The 19,354-nt window shown below is 40.9% G+C and overlaps 3 protein-coding genes across 3 annotated transcripts; 2 read left to right on the top strand and 1 right to left on the bottom strand.

Moving 5' to 3' along the window:
* Nucleotides 1-1,588: 1,588 nt before the first annotated feature.
* Nucleotides 1,589-2,491, top strand: LOC126625048 (cytochrome P450 736A117-like). The gene has a single exon (XM_050294123.1). The coding sequence runs from the start codon at nucleotides 1,871-1,873 to the stop codon at nucleotides 2,417-2,419; it is 549 nt and encodes a 182-aa protein (XP_050150080.1). The 5' UTR covers nucleotides 1,589-1,870; the 3' UTR covers nucleotides 2,420-2,491.
* Nucleotides 2,492-10,239: 7,748 nt separating this feature from the next.
* On the top strand, nucleotides 10,240-13,085 carry LOC126625040 (cytochrome P450 736A117-like). The gene is made up of 2 exons (XM_050294116.1): nucleotides 10,240-11,298; nucleotides 12,388-13,085. Exons 1-2 carry the CDS (start codon nucleotides 10,315-10,317, stop codon nucleotides 13,000-13,002), a joined length of 1,599 nt encoding a protein of 532 aa, XP_050150073.1. The 5' UTR covers nucleotides 10,240-10,314; the 3' UTR covers nucleotides 13,003-13,085.
* A 2,508-nt stretch (nucleotides 13,086-15,593) lies between these two features.
* LOC126625046 (rhodanese-like domain-containing protein 11, chloroplastic) lies at nucleotides 15,594-18,883 on the bottom strand. Its single transcript, XM_050294121.1, has 10 exons — nucleotides 18,570-18,883; nucleotides 18,252-18,347; nucleotides 17,815-17,922; nucleotides 17,633-17,729; nucleotides 17,345-17,384; nucleotides 17,187-17,261; nucleotides 16,511-16,598; nucleotides 16,343-16,410; nucleotides 16,110-16,182; nucleotides 15,594-16,013 (listed from the first exon to the last, which is right to left on the bottom strand). Exons 1-10 carry the CDS (start codon nucleotides 18,729-18,731, stop codon nucleotides 15,930-15,932), a joined length of 891 nt encoding a protein of 296 aa, XP_050150078.1. The 5' UTR covers nucleotides 18,732-18,883; the 3' UTR covers nucleotides 15,594-15,929.
* Nucleotides 18,884-19,354: the final 471 nt, after the last annotated feature.

Below are 19,354 nucleotides of genomic sequence, written 5' to 3'. Positions count from 1 at the left end.
ACTCACAAAGACACAACTTTAGAAGCAATGACACTCACTCACTTTATAGAGACACACTCTAGATCGCTCACACTCCTACAAGACTATTCTTGCTTCTCACTCTCACTTGGTTGCCTACTACTTCTTGATTGGTTGGTTGTTTGGTTGCTTGATTGATACAAATGGTGTGGATGTTTTCTCCTTTTATAGGCATGGATGGAACCTTGTAGAAGCATGTAATCATCATGCTAGAGATATCTAGATAATTTTACTAATTACTAATCTTGCATGTTGGTGGAAACCTCACCATTCTTCTAGACTCTTCCACCAACTTGAACTTTGCTAGAATTCTCTAGCATGTGTATGGATCTTTTTTTGTCCATGGGCTGGATCCATCTTGGGCCAAGGCAAGATTACACTTCAACACAAACACCAATTGGGCTGGTGTTGATCTTTAACAGTAGAGTCTTATCCTGGCACCACCAATCTGCCCAAGATATGCTTGCGGTATTATGTTCAGCTATTGTGTTCAGAACAGCAACCTTTCAGCTTGCTCTAGCTCAACTTCTGCATAGCTTGGATTGGGAGCTTCCTCCGGGTATACAGCTAAAGATTTGGACCTGGAAGAAATTTTTGGTATCACAATGCACAGGATAGCAAATCTGATTGTCATTGCCAAACCGCGGTTTCCGTGAGACGAGAAGACTCACGCATTGCCTTTTGCCTATATCTCAAAAGCAGACTCCTAAAGTAGATGGAAGAAATCAAACTTAACCTTTTTTCTCAACGATATTGATTTTTCCTTCCGTTTTCCCTTCCTACCCTGATTGGGGTCTAAATGCAATGTCAAGGTTGGCTTCAAAGAACAGTTATAGTTTCATAGCTTCACAAGAGCAAAATCAAAATCGACATAGTAAATGGTTCCGTTATATATGCAGTTGAGAGCACAGCTTTAAAGGCAACGCAAGGAAGAACAAGATGATCCCCTGCTTGCCGCGGCATGCGTAAGAATTTATTCAAGTTCTGTACAATATATAATGATTGGTAAAAGAAAATTATTAATAGTAGAATTCACGGGACAAATACATTACTGGGCCAAAAAACCGTTATGAGAGAAAAAGAAGAGAAAAAACTAGTATTAGACGAGAACGTGTTTTACAAGCCATAACGGTCCGACAAAATTTGCTGGCTCAATCACTAATCTACTTCTCATACAGAGCAATAAAAAATTGCATTATAGACATCGTTGAGACCCATAAGAAATTGCATCATCCGATCTTCTTCTATTTGCTCATTATGTGCCTTTGTCTAATCACAGATAAGAAGAGGTCGATATGTCTCTAATTCATCCCAAAGGCCTTTAAGTTTTGTAAAATAAGTCGAGACCGTCGTGGAGCCTTGTGAGAGAGAAGTGATTGACTTCTGAATTTGATTTTTGGTTCATTCTTCTATGAAAACTGATCTTTGAAAACTGATCTTTTAAGTTTTATCTAAAGTTTCATTACGTAAGCCAAAACACGAAAATATGAAAAGGTCATGAAATCTATGACATACTTAAGAATATCCAAAAGATCTTTGTATATTTACAAATCCAAGCAAAAATAAAAGTCCAAGTTTCATAAAATTCGTCGACATCTGATTTTTCTACAATCTTGTGAGATGAATCCAAGATCTCTGTCACAAATAATGGAGTTACAAGGTCAATGTCAGCAAGATGGAAAAGCTTTCAAATAATGGAGTTACAAGGTCACTGTCTAGAATTGATGTGGTCTACATACGCACTATTCGGCCTTTACGTTGTTACAAGCTTTCAACTAATCACTTTAACACCCTGCTTGTAACAAGCCCACGCTATTAGGCTCGGCCATAGCTTTATATGTGAAAGGTTAACATGCTGATCAACACATATCATGATATCATGAACAAATTGCAGACTGAGGTACGAGGAATAGTCGGTAACGGAGCACACATAACAGAAGATGATTTGGTAGAAATGCACTACTTTAAGGCGGTGGTTAAGGAGACTCTTCGCAGTGAAAATAGGTGGTTAGAAGATGTGGAAATAGTTGGTTACAAAATCAAATCCGAGACAGAAGTGGTGATCTATGCATGGCAAATAGCAAGAGATCCCAAGCTAAACAAAAAACCAGAGGAGTTCGAGCCAGAAAGGTTCCTGAATAGGGGGATAGATTATAAAGGGAATGACTTTCAGTTGATTCCGTTCGGAGCTGGTAGGAGGGTCTGCCCGGAAATTCAGTTCGCCATAGCTGTTAATGAGATTGCCTTAACAAGTAACGTGCACAAGTTCCATTGGGAATTGCCTGGTGGAGCGAGCGGGGAGGATTTACACACGGCTGAATCTACTTATGGGAAAAACTGCCTAGTGGAGCGAGGGGGGAGGATTAACTGCTTAAAAGTTAAGTGCACTGCTAATAATTGAACGCAAATTCTTGTAAATTTTCGACATCAACTAATGAGCAGAGACAGAGTCAAATCTTGTGTGCGCATGTGCGCTTGTGACATAAACATAAACATTATGTCTCCATAAAAATCAGGGTGTGATATCCACACAGCTCTTTTTACTTCTCACACATCCCGAGTTAATTTTTATCCTTTGATCTTCTTCAATTCATCCGATTCGATGGCCGAAAATTGGAAGGGATGTGAGAAGTAAAAAGGGTGTATGGATATTACACCCCTAAAAAAATATCATCAGAGGTGGTATTTTTCTACATTTAAGCTTCTTGATATCACCTTCATATACGAGTTTACATCAAATAGCTTTTCTCTGATCAAACTACAGGATTCGTATGCGTTCCATTTTTAGTTGGAAGGCTGGGCGTGTGAAGATGTCGATGATATCTGCTGCGGAGGATGACGTCTGTTTTATCTAAAGTTTCATTCAACAACAACAACAACAAAGCCTTTTCCCACTAAGTGGGGTCGGCTATATGAATCCTAGAACGCCATTGCGCTCGGTTTTGTGTCATGCCCTCCGTTAGATCCAAGTACTCTAAGTCTTTTCTTAGAGTCTCTTCCAAAGTTTTCCTAGGTCTTCCTCTACCCCTTCGGCCCTGAACCTCTGTCCCGTAGTCACATCTTCGAACCGGAGCGTCAGTCGGCCTTCTTTGCACATGTCCAAATCACCAGAGCCGATTTTCTCTCATCTTTCCTACAATTTCAGCTACTCCTACTTTACCTCGGATATCCTCATTCCCAATCTTATCCTTTCTCGTGTGCCCACACATCCCACGAAGCATCCTCATCTCCGCTACACCCATTTTGTGTACGTGTTGATGCTTCACCTCCCAACATTCTCTGCCATACAACATCGCTGGCCTTATTGCCGTCCTATAAAATTTTTCCTTGAGCTTCAGTGGCCTACGACGGTCACACAACACGCCGGATGCACTCTTTCCATCCAGCTCGTATTCTATGGTTGAGATCTCCATCTAATTCTCCGTTCTCTTGCAAGATAGATCCTAGGTAACGAAAACGGTCGCTTTTTGTGATCTTCGCTAGATTGCTCCGGTCATTAGTGTGGATAAATATATAAATGGATAGAGATAGGAAAGCAAACACAAGATGTACGTGGTTCACCCAGATTGGCTACGTCCACGGAATAGAAGAGTTCTCATTAATTGTGAAGGGTTTACACAAGTACATAGGTTCAAGCTCTCCTTTAGTGAGTACGAGTGAATGATTTAGTACAAATGACATTAGGAAATATTGTGGGAGAATGATCTCGTAATCACGAAACTTCTAAGTATCGGAGTGTGGTGTCGTCTTGACTTGCCTTATCTGTCTCATAGGTAGATGTGGCATCTTCTCTGGAAGTACTCTTCCTCCATCCAGGGGTGGTATCTTTAACTGGTGGAGATGCACAAGGTAATGTATCAATTTCACTTGAAGCTTACTTGTAGTTTCAGGCTTGGTCAAGCGCGATACAAACCATGTAGTAGGAGTCCCCCAAGTCGCCAAGCTAGGGGGTCTGCTGAAAGAGGTGACAGACAAGGTAAGCAATCAGAGCTCCGACTGATTGTTCACCTTCTCCCCATCTTGCAGCAGCATGAAGGATAAAGAGAAGAAAAATGAGAAGAGATGATATGAGATACTTTTGCTTTTGAAGAAGTAACTTTCCACAGGCTTATTCTTGAACTGAGCTGGAGGGTTTTCTGGTTTCCTCCAGAGTATAAGGCCGACTGAAGAAATTGAGGGTCAAAACAAGTCCATCAAATCTAGAGTACGTTCCACCCTGCTGATATGGGATACTTTTGCTTTTGACAGAGTAATGGATGTATCGGCACGTGTGCTGTTACGCTTGTCTCCACATGCTTCCTTGTATCCTTCGCACTTGCCCTATCTGTTCCTCAAGCAGATGCGGAATCTTCCCTGGAAACATAAGATGATGAAGATGAGTACTCGAGAGCAATGCCAGGTAAGTAATCAGGTAAGGGGTTCCAGGCAGTCAGTTCCTGGCTGGAAGCTTGATTCCAAGTGCTGACTGATTGCTCTCTTTCTCCTTGTCTTGCAGGTAAAAACAAGGCCAAAAGAAAAAACAGGGAAAAAGCATGATATGGGATACTCTTGCTTTTAACCCTGATGATATGAGATATTCTTGCTCTAGTATAGCTTGTTTGCAGAGGTATTATCGGGGGGAAAGAAAGCTGAATATTTCGAAAGGCTTTGTTGGGAGTGCCATCTCAGATATGATGAAGGGTTGAGCATTTTTGCAGGTCTGCCTGTCCGTTGGGGATGGAGGTCGACATATATAGGAGTCTCCCTAACAACAAGTAGTAATGCTATTCCTTTACCCTGCTTGGTCATAGCACGGTAGTGGGAGCTGCCAGTTTCACATGTTTTAACTCTGTCAGAGCACTTTGAAAAAGTGGTCTGTGGTATCTGGCTCTCGAGATTCGGAGAACGATGCCTCTTCGATTTTTGAGAAAGCAATCATGCTGGGGGTCTGACTCTCGAGATTCGGAGAGCAGTGTCTCTTCGATTTTTGAGGAAGTAATCATGTTGGGAGTCTGGCTCTCGAGATTCGGAAGGCGGTGCCTCTTCGATTTTGGAGCAAGCAATCTTGTTGGGAGTGTTGTCTCGAATGTGAGTAAAGGTTGGACATGTTTGCTAGTCTACCTTGCCACGAAGCACAAAGGTTGACACACAGGGACTTTCCAATTATCCAGCAATGGTACTGTTCCTTTACCCTCTCTTCGATTTTGAGAAAGTAGTCATGTTGGGAGTCTGGCTCTCGAGATTCGGAGGACGGTGCCTCTTCGATTTTGGAGCAAGCAATCTTGTTGGGACTGTTTTCTCGAATGTGAGTAAAGGTTGGGCATGTTTGCTAGTATACCTTGCCACGAAGCACAGAGGTTGACACACAGGGACTTTCCAATTATCCAGCAGTGGTACTGTTCCTTTACCCTTGTGGGTAATAATATGGTAGCTAGACCTTCAAAATTTATGTGTCTAAACTTTGTTAGTGCTGTTTCTTTGCTATTCTTTTACCTTTCTTGGTCAGAGCGATGTAGTGGGAGCTGCAAGCTTCACGTGCTCAACTTTGGCAGAGAACTTTGGCAAAGTGATCTGTGGTACCCATGAGTTATTGTTGCGTGTGGGAAGTGGGTGATTGAACAGTAAGATTCATGTGCTTTCTACTTCACCAGAAGTCTTCGACAGAATGCCCATAATTTCTGCAAAGCTGAGTGTGCGTGTGACAGGTGCTGACAAGGCTAGAAAAGTATATGCCTCTTCGATTTCTGAGATCGGCCCTCGTGGTCTCTGAGCAGCCCAGCTTTTGAGAAAGCGAGCGCCTCTTCGATTGATTCGGAGAACGGTGCCTCACCGATTTTTGAGAAAGCAATCATGCTGGGGGTCTGGCTCTCGAGATTCGGGGAGCAGTGTCTCTTCGATTTTTGAGAAAGTAATCATGTTGGGAGAGTGGCTCTCGAGATTCGGAGGGCGGTGCCTCTTCGATTTTGGAGCAAGCAATCTTTTTGGGAGTGTTTTCTCGAATGTGAGTAAAGGTTGGGCATGTTTGCTAGTCTACCTTGCCACGAAGCACAGAGGTTGACACACAGGGACTTTCCAATTATCCAGCAATGGTACTGTTCCTTTACCCTCTCTTCGATTTTTAAGAAAGTAGTCATGTTGGGAGTCTGGCTCTTTAGATTCGGAGGACGGTGCCTCTTCGATTTTGGAGCAAGCAATCTTATTGGGAGTGTTTTCTCGAATGTGAGTAAAGGTTGGGCATGTTTGCTAGTCTACCTTGCCACGAAGCACAGAGGTTGACATACATGGACTTTCCAATTATCCAGCAGTGGTACTGTTCCTTTACCCTTGTGGGTAATAATATGGTAGCTAGACCATCAAAATTTATGGGTCTAAACTTTGTTAGTGCTGTTTCTTTGCTATTCTTTTACCCTTCTTGGTCAGAGCGATGTAGTGGGAGCTGCAAGCTTCATGTGCTCAACTTTGGCAGAGAACTTTGGCAAAGTTATCTGTGGTACCCATGAGCTATTCTTGCGTGTGGGAAGTGGGTGATTGAACAGTAAGATTCATGTGTTTTCTACTTCCCCAGAAGTCTTTGACAGAATGCCCATAATTTCCGCAAAGCTGAGTGTGCGTGTGACAGGTGCTGACAAGGCTGGAAAAGTAGGTGCCTCTTCGATTTCTGAGATCGGCCCTCGTGGTCTCTAGGGAGCCCAGCTTTTGAGAAAGCGAGCGCCTCTTCGATTTCTGAGATCGGCCTTCGTGGTCTTTGAGCAGCCCAACTTTTGAGAAAGCAAACGGCTCTTCGATTTCTGAGATCAACCCTCGTGATCTCTAAGCAGCCCAACTTTTGAGAAAGCAAACGCCTCTTCGATTTCTGAGCAGGCGCCTCTTTGATTTCTGAAGCTCCGTCGAGTGCAGATTTTTATAGAGGCTGGCATTAAGTTCCAAAGCACACTTGAATCTCCACCAGTAGAAGCTTCATTCTTGCACTTCTAAGATCTTGATTTGTCCGACCTCTTCTCTCTTCAACACCTTTGAAAATGTCTGGCCCCTCCGACCGTCGTTTTGACTTGAACCTTGTTGAAGAGGCAGCCCCGCCTTCTCCAGACAACATATGGCGCCCATCCTTCGTCTCCCCAACTGGTCCTCTTACCGTTGGGGATTCCGTGATGAAGAATGATATGACCGCTGCGGTGGTGGCCAGGAACCTTCTCACTCCCAAAGATAACAGACTACTTTCCAAACGGTCTGATGAGTTAGCTGTTAAGGATTCGCTGGCTCTCAGTGTTCAGTGTGCAGGTTCTGTGTCTAATATGGCCCAACGCCTATTTGCTCGAACCCGCCAAGTTGAATCATTGGCGGCTGAAGTGATGAGTCTCAAACAGGAGATTAGAGGGCTCAAGCATGAGAATAAACAGTTGCACCGGCTCGCACATGACTATGCTACAAACATGAAGAGGAAGCTTGACCAGATGAAGGAAACTGATGGTCAGGTTTTACTTGATCATCAGAGATTTGTGGGTTTGTTCCAAAGGCATTTATTGCCTTCGTCTTCTGGGGCTGTACCGCGTAATGAAGCTCCAAATGATCAACCTCTGATGCCTCCTCCTTCTAGGGTTCTGTCCAGTACTGAGGCTCCAAATGATCCCCCTCCGGTGCCTTCTCTTTCTGGGGCTCTACCGACTGCTGAGACTTCTCCTAAGCAACCTTTGTGAAGGCTCCCTCTTGTGTGTTTATTTTGACTCATGTATATGTACATATTTGTAGCTTATCGGGGATATCAATAAATAAGCTTTCCTTCATTTCAACGTATTGTGTTAAATACACCAAAGCCTTCTTCGCTAAGTTCTTTGAATTTTCTTTTGTTGAAGCTTGTATGTTGAAGCTTTCTGAGTGGAGCATGTAGGTTGGGGTAATGTTCCCTTAATTTCCCGAGTGAGGAAAACTTCTTGGTTGGAGACTTGGAAAATCCAAGTCACTGAGTGGGATCGGCTATATGAATCTTAGAACGCCATTGTGCTCGATCCTGTGTCATGTCCTTCGTTAGATCCAAGTACTCTAAGTCTTTTCTTAGAGTCTCTTCCAAAGTTTTCCTAGGTCTTCCTCTACCCCTTCGGCCCTGAACCTCTGTCCCATAGTCGCATCTTCTAATCGGAGCGTCAGTAGGCCTTCTTTGCACATGTCCAAACCACCGTAACCGATTTTCTCTCATCTTTCCTTCAATTTCGGCTACTCCTACTTTACCCCGGATATCCTCATTCCTAATCTTATCCTTTCTCGTGTGCCCACACATCCAACGAAGCATCCTCATCTCCGCTACACCCATTTTGTGTACGTGTTGATGTTTCACCGCCCAACATTCTGTGCCTACAGCATCGCCGGCCTTATTGCCGTCCTATAAAATTTTCCCTTGAGCTTCAGTGGCATACGACGGTCACACAACACGCCGGATGCACTCTTCCACTTCATCCATCCAGCTTGTATTCTATGGTTGAGATCTCCATCTAATTCTCCGTTCTTTTGCAAGATAGATCCTAGGTAACGAAAACGGTCGCTCTTTGGTATTTCTTGATCTCCGATCCTCACCCCTAACTCGTTTTGGCCTCCATTTGCACTGAACTTGCACTCCATATATTCTGTCTTTGATCGGCTTAGGCGAAGACCTTTAGATTCCAACACTTCTCTCCAAAGGTTAAGCTTTGCATTTACCCCTTCCTGAGTTTCATCTATCAACACTATATCGTCTGCGAAAAGCATACACCAAGGAATATCATCTTGAATATGTCCTGTTAACTCATCCATTACCAACGCAAAAAGGTAAGGACTTAAGGATGAGCCTTGATGTAATCCTACAGTTATGGGAAAGCTTTCGGTTTGTCCTTCATGAGTTCTTACGGCAGTCTTTGCTCCTTCATACATATCCTTTATAGCTTGGATATATGCTACTCGTACTCCTTTCTTCTCTAAAATCCTCCAAAGAATGTCTCTTGGGACCCTATCATACGCTTTTTCCAAATCTATAAAGACCATGTGTAAATCCTTTTTCCCATCTCTATATCTTTCCATCAATCTTCGTAAGAGATTGATTGCCTCCATGGTTGAGCGCCCTGGCATGAACCCGAATTGGTTGTCCGAAACCCGTGTCTCTTGCCTCAATCTATGCTCAATGACTCTCTCCCAGAGCTTCATTGTATGACTCATTAGCTTAATACCCCTATAGTTCATGCAATTTTGTACGTCGCCCTTATTCTTGTAGATAGGCACCAAAGTGCTCGTTCGCCACTCATTTGGCATCTTCTTCGTTTTCAAAATCCTATTGCAAAGGTCAGTGAGCCATGTTATACCTGTCTCTCCCAAAACTTTCCACACTTCGATTGGTATATCGTCTGGGCCTATTGCTTTTCTATGCTTCATCTTCTTCAAAGCTACAACCACTTCTTCCTTCCGGATTCGACGATAAAAGGAGTAGTTTCTACACTCTTCTGAGTTACTCAACTCCCCTAAAGAAGCACTCCTTTCATGTCCTTCATTGAAAAGATTATGAAAATAACCTCTCCATCTGTCTTTAACCGCGTTCTCTGTAGCAAGAACCTTTCCATCCTCATCCTTGATGCACCTCACTTGGTTTAGGTCCCTTGTCTTCTTTTCCCTTGCTCTAGCTAGTTTATAGATATCCAACTCTCCTTCTTTGGCATCTAGTCGTTTATACATATCGTCGTAAGCCGCTAACTTAGCTTATCTGACAGCTTTCTTCGCCTCTTGCTTCGCTTTTCTATACCTTTCACCATTTTCATCGGTCCTCTCCTTGTATAAGGCTTTACAACATTCCTTCTTAGCCTTCACCTTTGTTTGTACCTCCTCATTCCACCACCAAGATTCCTTTTGGTGTGGGGCAAAGCCCTTGGACTCTCCTAATACCTCTTTTGAAGCAAAAACATGAAGATATGTAAAGATCATGAAATCTGTGAGACTGTGACCTACTTAAGAATATCCAAAAGATCTTTGTATATTTACAAATCCAAGCAAAAATAAAAGTCCAAGTTTCATAAAATTCATCGACATCTGATTTTTCTACAATCTTGTGAGATGAATCCAAGATCTCTGTCACAAATAATGGAGTTACAAGGTCAATGTCAGCAAGTAGGAAAAGCTTTCAAGTTGTCTAGAATTGATGTGGTCTACATACGCACTATTCGGCCTTTACGTTGTTTGCTTATGGGATGATCCTATTCCGCACGATACCAAGACATAAGATCTGTATTTAAACAACAAACAGACCCAATTTCTTTAAGTTTCCTAATTAAAACACTTGCTACTGATTCAGAAAGAAGAATTAAGATGCTAAGACATCTCTTACAAATGCTACAACTGCTTGGAACCTCCGACTTGTTGCAACCGGTTTCCTTCGCGCTTGTGGCCATTTTCCTAATCCTCCTATACAAATGGTCCTCTGCCAGTGCAACCACCGCCAACAACTCCTTACCGCCATCTCCACCAAAGTTCCCCATCATTGGAAACTTTCACCAATTAGGCTTGCACCCACATCGCTCACTTCTAGCCTTATCTAAAAGCCATGGCCCTCTTATGCTTCTCCACTTCGGAAGTGTCCCAGTCCTTGTTGTCTCTTCGGCCGAGGCTGCCCGTGAGATCATGAAAACCCATGAAATCGCATTTTCCGACCGACCCAAGTCCACCATCTATGAGAAGCTTGCCTACAACTACAAAGACATCGCAACAGCCCCTTATGGTGAGTACTGGAGGCAGATGAAAAGTATATGTGTTTTAAATCTTTTGAGCAACAAAAGGGTTCGCTCTTATCGTGCTGTGAGAGAAGAGGAAACCCAGCTCATGATCAACAAAATAAAGGACTCTTGTTCTATATTATCCTCTTCCTCCTCATCATCATCAGTTCTGAATTTAAGCGAAATGTTTGTGACGCTTACCAACGATGTGATATGTAGAGTGGCTCTAGGGAGGAAGTACAGTGGTGAAGAAGGTGGGAAGATGTCTAAGGAGATTATAAAGGAGTTCGTGGAGTTATTGGGAACTATGGATATCGGGGACTATATCCCATGGCTTTCTTGGTTGACCCGTGTCAATGGTTTGCATGCCAAGATAGACAAGGTTGCTAAGCAATTTGACGACTTTCTAGAGAGTGTGGTTCAAGAGCATAGCGATCAGACGTCCAAAAGTGGAAATGATGAACATGTTCATGTTGAGAACGAGGAACAAAAGGATTTCGTGGATATTTTGCTTGGGATTCAGGAAGGAAGCTTGGCTGGTTTTTCTCTTGATAGAGTTGGCATAAAGGCTCTCATCTTAGTAAGTCTCTCTATTTGCATCTGATTTGCACATGAATGTGACATTTACCTATAATTGGAACCAGGGCCGGCCCTGAGAATTTGGGGACCCTAGGCGAGCCTTTGAAGTGGGGCCCTAAAATTCTCTGATCTCCGGTTCTTTGTATATTGATTTGTATAAAAAAGAATTTGCTAAATACATAAAAAGCTCTATTTTCACATCAAATATCATTAAAAATTAATATGAAAAGAAGATAAATATACAAAGATTATTTAAACATTACACGATTCACGTTTTTAGACACAAATGTACTAAATGTTTGCAGTCAAGAGTTTAAGATTGAGAGTGAAGGATAATAAAACTTAATGATCAAGAGAGTAAATAACAATAAAACTTGATTAACGAGTATAATAAATTCAACGCCAATTGTTTCTCTTGTGTTTTTTTCCTTCTAAAATCAACATTACACTAACGAATTGAATATTAAAATAATCCATCGAATAAAAAGTTATTGAAAAGAAAAATATATAATTCAAAGTTTTGATTATCTTGTACAATCTTTAAGGCCATATGATGGTTTAAACATTCAATAGAAATGGAAAGAATGGGAAGTTGGTTTAAACATTTGATAAAAATGGACATAATGAGAAGTTGAAAGAAAAAAGATTGCAAAGAGACTTGAGTTTTATAACTTTATATGCATTTGGACAGATGGATTGGGAGTTGGACAGATGAATTGGTAGTAAATTTGAAAAATAAGAAAAATCTAGTGACTAAAAAGCAACTTCGTGTTTCGAACTCAACACCCCAAAAAAAAATGAAGCCAACATTTCCACTGCACTAACAAATGAATTATGATATTTATTACATTTTTTGTATTTATATGTTCATTACAAGATATAAATTTTTTTTGAGGTCCTTCCAAAGTGGGGGCCCTAGGTGGGCGCCTACTTGGGCTACCCTCAGGGCCGACCCTGATTGGAACTAGAGAGTTTACTATAACTGCTTGTAAACGTCGACAAAATGATGGAACAAAAAATGAGCTACTGAATCAGAAGACTTTTGGATGATTTTACCTGATCAACCTAACTTTGTTCATTGTTCATGTAGGATATGTTTATTGCAGGCACTCATACCACATATGCAGTGCTAGAGTGGGCAATGACTGAGCTTTTGAGGCATCCGAGGATCATGAGCAAATTGCAGAATGAGGTACGGGGAATAGTCGGAAACATAACAGACATAATTACAGAGGATGATTTGGTAGGCATGCACTACTTGAAGGCAGTGATCAAGGAGACTCTTCGCTTACATACTCCAGGTCCATTACTACTTCCCAGGGTGTCGACACAAGATGTAAAAATAAATGATTACGACATTAAGGCCAAGACACTTGTTATGATCAACGCGTGGGGAATCGGAAGAGATCCTGAAACGTATGAAAACCCAGAGGAGTACGAGCCAGAAAGGTTCTTGAATAACGGTCTAGACTATAAAGGGAATGACTTCCAGTTCATTCCATTTGGAGCTGGCAGGAGGATCTGCCCGGGAATTCAGTTTGCAATATCTATCGATGAGATTGTTCTGGCGAATATCGTGCACAAGTTCAACTGGGCATTGCCCGGTGGAGCAAGTGGCGAGGGTTTTGACATGACTGAATCAAATGGCACAACTGTAATCCTAAAGTATCCTCTCAAAGCTGTTGCTCTTCCATATTTAGGTTGAAAGATAGAGGCTACATTGTCTATGTACGCGTATAGGCCTTTGTATTTTATGTCTAACCTAAGGCTCTAAGCCTTCTACCGTCACCTATTATGTTCGCTTTGTCTGTCGCTATTGCCAAAATAACATAGCACATGCAGTGCCAAAGTATTGTGTGTGCTTACACCCAAAAAATAAAAATAAAGTATTATGTGTGTGAATATATGTTTTTTTTTTTTAACAAACGATATTTATCTACACTAAAGGAGTAGGGGAGTAGAGTAAGCCTCACATTGGACGAGCCATAATAATGTGATTCAAATTCGCCTGTGGCGAAAATCGAATCTAAGACCTTTCACTTACAAGTGAAGAGGAATACCACTAAACCGTATTATTAAGTGGCGTGTAACTGACAGAATTTAAGAAACCACTTACAGTTAATGTTGGAGAGGGAAAGCTCCCTTGTTGATACAAATTGACTGCACGTAGGGTGGGACGAAAATCCATTATTCCGAACCCTGATCGTCGTTTCTTGTGCACCCATTGTCAAAAATAGAAAACCAGAAGGGACAATTAAAGGACTATAAGAGCATTGTCATATCGCTCTATTAATTTGTCATGATGTTGAATTTTACAGACAGAACCAAATGTATTTATTCTGATGTGGCTATATATCGATGAACGTTGAATCGTTCAAATCTCGCACTATCAATGAATGTTGAATACTTCGTTTCTGTATTACTATTCCATAAGGATAATGATCCTCGAGTTTCTTTTTATGGAGCTCAATAATAGTTCTGCATGTTTCTCTATCTGTCACTTATTTTCGGGACCACAGCGTGTATCATCATCCGTTACTACACTCCAGAAAAGAAGATGAGGCTTTGTCTGGCATATTTCTGTTAGTAAAACAAGGTGGAAAATGGTACAAAGTAATTGAGGTGGCTTCCTTGCCGATTGATGACTATTAGATGTTGGATTTTTGGATCGGCGGATTCGTTTGGCCCCACTCTAACGACATCAATATTGTTCCTAACTTTATCACCTGCCCAATCCGTCAGGTGTGAGGTTTTACCACTAAAGGTCTTAGTATTAGTTAGAGTAGGATAATCATTTTTAAAGCCACCTTTGTTGACTTCTCCCATCGTTGTGTGACTGCTAACACACCCCTCACATGTAACCCCATTTAGTGGTTCACAAGTGGAGATGCACACATCGACAATTGAAACTCAGAGATTGATTAAAACTCAGAAGTCGGCTCCAATGAAGTCCAGACTTGTTTTCAATCATTTCAAGAAGTGATTCTTAAAAACTCTGAGGCTGGCTCTATGTTAAGAGTCTAAGCTTGTTTCCAAGGCCACACTTTCTGGTGACAAGCCTTTGGCTTGCATGAGCCCGTAACTGTGGGCTCTTATACCATGTTGAATTTTTTTTAGATCGACGAGCCCAGGAGGCCCACTCTAACGACATCAATATTGTTCCCAACTTTACCACCGCCCAAGGGAACTGTAATGAAAAGCTCCCGGTACTGTTCACTTTAATGAAAAACCACATTTTTACACTAAAAAGTCAATCCTGATACTATTCACTTTACCCTTTATTTTGTAATTATCGTTAAAATTTAAAGTTTTCAAGCATTTTTCATTAGTTTTCCTCCTACCCAATCCGTCAGATGTGGGGTTTTACCACAAAATGTCCCGGCATTAGTTAGAGTATGGTAATCATATTTAAAGCCACCCTTGTTGACTTCCCCCACCGATGTGTGAAACCAAACGGCCACACGCTCTCCATGTCACCCCGTTGTGTTGTCCACGTGTTAGGGGGTGTGTTGGAAATAAGTTCCACATTGATGGAAGGAGGGACTTGCATGAGCTTATAAGAGATTGGGCTACTCCTCATATTGCTAATTGGTTTTATGGTGAAATCTCAACTTTCTTCATTAGATGCCACCGAAAGCAAGTCTCAGTCTAATGAAATTGATTACGACAACTGAGGGAACCGTACCAGAAACTCCGAGGCACTGAATTTTGGTTTCCAATGGATTTTCTTCAATTACTGAAGGAACCCTCTTTGCTTCTTGCATTCAGTTTCCTCATATTGTTGCTCAAATTTATCTTTGAGGATAAGTCACGGAAAAGAAAACTCAAACTTCCACCAAGCCCTCCGAAGCTACCTGTCGTTGGTAACCTTCACCAGCTCGGAAACAACCCCTCACCTATCTTTTCGCGGATTGGCAGAGAAGTATGGCCATGTTAGAGAAGAAGCTGCTCGTCTGGTTTGTCGGGTTGCAGAGTCTTATCCTGGCACCACGCATTGCCTTCTGCCTATATCTCAGAAGCAGACTCCTAAAGTAAATGGAAGAAATCAAACCTAACCTTTTTTCTCAACGATATATGATTTTTCCTTCCATTTTCCCTTCCTACCCTGATTGGGGTCTAAATGCAATGTCAAGGTTGGCTTCAAAGAACAGTTATAGTTTCATAGCTTCACAAGAACAAAATCAAAATCTACATAGTAAATGGTTCCGTTAGATATGCAGTTGAGAGCACAGCTTAATAGGCAACGCGAGGAGATGATTCCCTGCTTGCCACGGCATGCGTAAGAAGTTATTCAAGTTCTGCGCAATATATAATGATTGATAAAAGAAAATTATTAATAGCAGAATTCACAGGACAAATACATTGCTAGGCCAAAAAACCGCTATGAGAGAAAAAGAAGAGAAAAAACTAGTACTAGACTAGAACATGTTTTACAAGGCGTAACTGTCCGACAAAATTTGCTGGCTCAGTCACTGATCTACTTCTCATACAGAGCTCGCACGCAATCTTCTTTTTGAGGTACTCTGGCTTCCAAAATTGTCATCCTTGGCAAATCTATTCTCTGGTAAACCAGTACTGCAAAATGTTGTACCTTGATATTCAATCACGTACTTCAAGCACAAGTGTTTAACCTCAGTGCGACCTTATATCCTGAAGATAATGTCCGAATTGCTGAGCACCAAGAAACAAGGCATCGGCAAGGACAATGACTCCGACCTGTGCCAAAAATCGTTCAAATTGAGATTAGACGCTTGAAAGTGAGGTGACTAAAAACCAGGCCACTTTAGCAAACATGTTGAAGAGAATAAGTACCAGCCGGGCAGAGAACACTAATCGGTAACTCCAACCTTCTTTGGCACCTGCAGCTCTTTGCTGATCTGTCCAACTGTGGATTGGGGATTGAGATATAAATGCACTTACTGATAAATTTGTATAAGAACTGTCTTAAAATTGTATTTTAATATGCATCAGAAACAAAAGTTAGTGTTCATCACTAGAACGTAGATACCAATTATAACAAAAAGTGAGCAAGACCAGATAGTTACCCAAGGAATTCTGAAACACCACCAATTCCGGCAAACTTAAATGGCTGAGGTCCTTCTCTGACAAGATCCTGCTCCCACATAAGATTCACACCAAAAGCACCGAAAAAGAAAATCCACGTAGAAATGCTAAGAAAAAAAAGAATATCCAAACACTAAAACCACAACTACCTCTTCTTCAGCAGCCTCTAAACCTCCTTGAACCCAGAAAAGGTTTTTGTAGCCTGCATTGTACAGCTGCTCGCAAGCAGCCAGAGATCTGCCATGAAAGGTGACGGTGATGAAATTTGTGATTGATTCATTCCAATGCAAGTGATTCTCATTGCCTTCTTTTCTTTCATGTATTTAGACCATAGTATGCGGTAGAACTAAAAGTTACAAACTACTCTTCTCTATTCGAGCTGGAGGCAAAAAATTCAACCTGGACCAAAAACATGGGTCTGATGTCTAGAACTTCGCAAAAGAAATCAACGGCTGAACTACGATTTCTCCCTTTTAATCCTTTGACAGTCTCCTCCTAATTTATATTATCACTTTGTGAGGAGAAGATAGCAAATGATTGGTATAATCTTCATAATTTTGGGAAAACATCTTCATTATAGTTTTCTAAAAGTCTTCCAGTCTTCGAGTCTACTGTTACTCAATTATGAAAGCGAGGAGATCCATGTATGGATTTGCTATGCACGCTAAATATACCATGATATAACTACATATATGTTGCAATTACAACCTCAATCCTATCAATTATATGAAAACCAAAATAGAATTACGTCATACAAGAACTTCCAAATGTCTCTTTATAAACCAGTTATAACTGAAAATACAATCTTTGTAACATAAAAGGTACCTCAATCCCTTCTGACATGCAACGATAAGATCTGTATCTTCTGGAAACTTCTCACTAACTTTGGCCACGAACTGGCTGGTGAAAAAACAAACAATCAATATGCAATTTATCACATGAACAAAGCAAATCACAAGAATAATATGGTTTTTCTGACATACCTGTTATATGACAACATAGGAACGCCACTCCACCAACCCCCTACACAAAATATTATGTCCTTTAGGAGTGTAACCACCACCAGGTTCAAAGCAATAAGAGGTTACAGTTCAAACGTCATTTAAGTAGTTTCCGTACAACATATTACAAATATCCTACTATGCTTTGAGTATTGATTGAAAACCTATTAATTTGTTAAATTGTATCCAAGAACAAAATTACAAAGCACATAAGCAATGTAAAACTAGATATAAGTTAAGAACGACAGGATAGCAAGAGTTGTCTGATACCCATTGTGAAATTCATGAACTTTCTGGAAAGAGTTCCAGCGTCGAATTCATTACCAACGTCAAATATCGGAATCCAGGTTGATCCTTTAACCCATGCCTATAAAACAGGGGGAAAGAAGAGATTAATTCAAGAATCATAACAAAGAATACTACAGAGAAAAAAAAAACATTAAGCTGCGTACCTTTTTGTGTTCTGTAGAGGGACGAACATCGAGAAGGGTTTTGTTAGATAGCTGAATTGCATACCCGGCTTCCCTTGGTGTTAAAGCTTTAACCTTTCCTTCCCTAACCTGTACTAACCGGTTAAAACTCCAAATGCACCACAGTGTAACATATCCTAACGAATCAATAAAATTAACCAATCCCAAGTTCAAATCCTCTATCGTAGTTTAGGTTACTTTCGTGTAGACTATCGCTCGAACAAACAATAACAAATCCCAGTAAGTTCAAACTTAGCATATGCGGAACAAATCATAAAACCTCTACAAACAGAATAGTTGAACTAAAAGAACGTTACTTCATTTCTTAATTGCCCATTAAGTAGCAAACTTAAACAGATTTACACAAAAACTCATTTTGTTTTTTGGTCTTCGAATTCTGAAGGAATCGAGAAACATACCAGAGCCTCCCATCTTTTTTTGGCAGCAGCCATATCCCTCATTTGCTTCAACTCGTAATCTTCACTGTCAGCTTGCATTCGAGTGGCACTCCTTCGCTAAATCAAAAAAGAGAACAAGAACAACCCACATTAGGAGAAAAAAAATAAAAAATAAAAAAAGCCCAAATATTAAAACATGAAAAAGGTGCAGAATTCACATACAAAATGGTAAGTTAACATCAAGAACAAGAACAACCCAGATTAGAAAATATACTCAAAACATGAAAATTACCATAAACCCAATAATTAGAACATGAAAAAGGTGGAGAATTTACATACAAAATTGTAACTTCTGTAAGAGGGTGTGAGTTTTAGGGAAGATGGAGGTGAAATGCTTGAAAAATATGTTCTTTGACATGGTGGTTTAGTGGCTCTTCGTTTCTGAGAACTGGAGCACGAAATGCTGTGAGTGTTGAGAGAAGGAAATCCCAGAGCTTCCATTGCCAAAGAGCTCAACGAAACTGAGTCAGGAACCGATGAGAAAATTGGATAAAGTTTTCGGATTTGTGTGATCTTCTGCTGCAATTCGTCTGTTGCCAGTGACAGTCCACTGAAACACTGCGTTTCAAGGACAGAAATAAGTGAAACTTTTGGATATGGGGTTTTTTCAGTTTACATGTATTAAATACAATTATAATTATTTATTTATTTAATTTTTGAATAAATAATATTATCTTTATTAAGGGGGTGAGGAGTGGGCTAAACTTCATAATGGGCTAGTAATGATATGATTCAAATTCGCTTTTTGCGAGAATCGAAATTAAGATTTTTCACTTACAAGTAAAGATGAATATATTCAAATAATAATTGTACATGCAAGTATTATATTCGATATTGCAAGTGGCCATTTACCACAATGGTGGAAAAAAATTGAGTTTTTGCATGACGACGTGGGTTCAAACCCCGTTAATGGCTAATTTGATATCTTATCTAATCTAACAAGATGTCACATCCCGACCTCGGCTCCATCATATCCCGGGCTCGACTCCGCTATAGTACGATATTGTCCACTTTGGGCCCCGGCCACGCCCTCACAGTTTTGTTTCTGGGAACTCACGCGAGCA

This window comes from Malus sylvestris, chromosome 6, assembly GCF_916048215.2.
Source record: "Malus sylvestris chromosome 6, drMalSylv7.2, whole genome shotgun sequence".
In the NCBI taxonomy this organism is placed as follows: Eukaryota; Viridiplantae; Streptophyta; class Magnoliopsida; order Rosales; family Rosaceae; genus Malus; species Malus sylvestris.
This window is presented reverse-complemented; position numbering and strand designations above follow the sequence as displayed.

Excerpts from the sequence above, each read along its gene's own strand:
- LOC126625048 (XM_050294123.1), top strand. The coding sequence starts at position 1,871 with ATGCTGATCAACACATATCATGATATCATGAACAAATTGCAGACTGAG.
- LOC126625040 (XM_050294116.1), top strand. The coding sequence starts at position 10,315 with ATGCTAAGACATCTCTTACAAATGCTACAACTGCTTGGAACCTCCGAC. Across the intron at positions 11,299-12,387 it reads GCATAAAGGCTCTCATCTTA|GATATGTTTATTGCAGGCAC; the intron begins GTAAGTCTCTCT and ends TTGTTCATGTAG.
- LOC126625046 (XM_050294121.1), bottom strand. The coding sequence starts at position 18,731 with ATGGAAGCTCTGGGATTTCCTTCTCTCAACACTCACAGCATTTCGTGC. Across the intron at positions 18,348-18,569 it reads CTTACAGAAGTTACAATTTT|CGAAGGAGTGCCACTCGAAT; the intron begins GTATGTAAATTC and ends TTTTTGATTTAG. Across the intron at positions 16,014-16,109 it reads TAGTGTTCTCTGCCCGGCTG|GTCGGAGTCATTGTCCTTGC; the intron begins GTACTTATTCTC and ends TTTTTGGCACAG.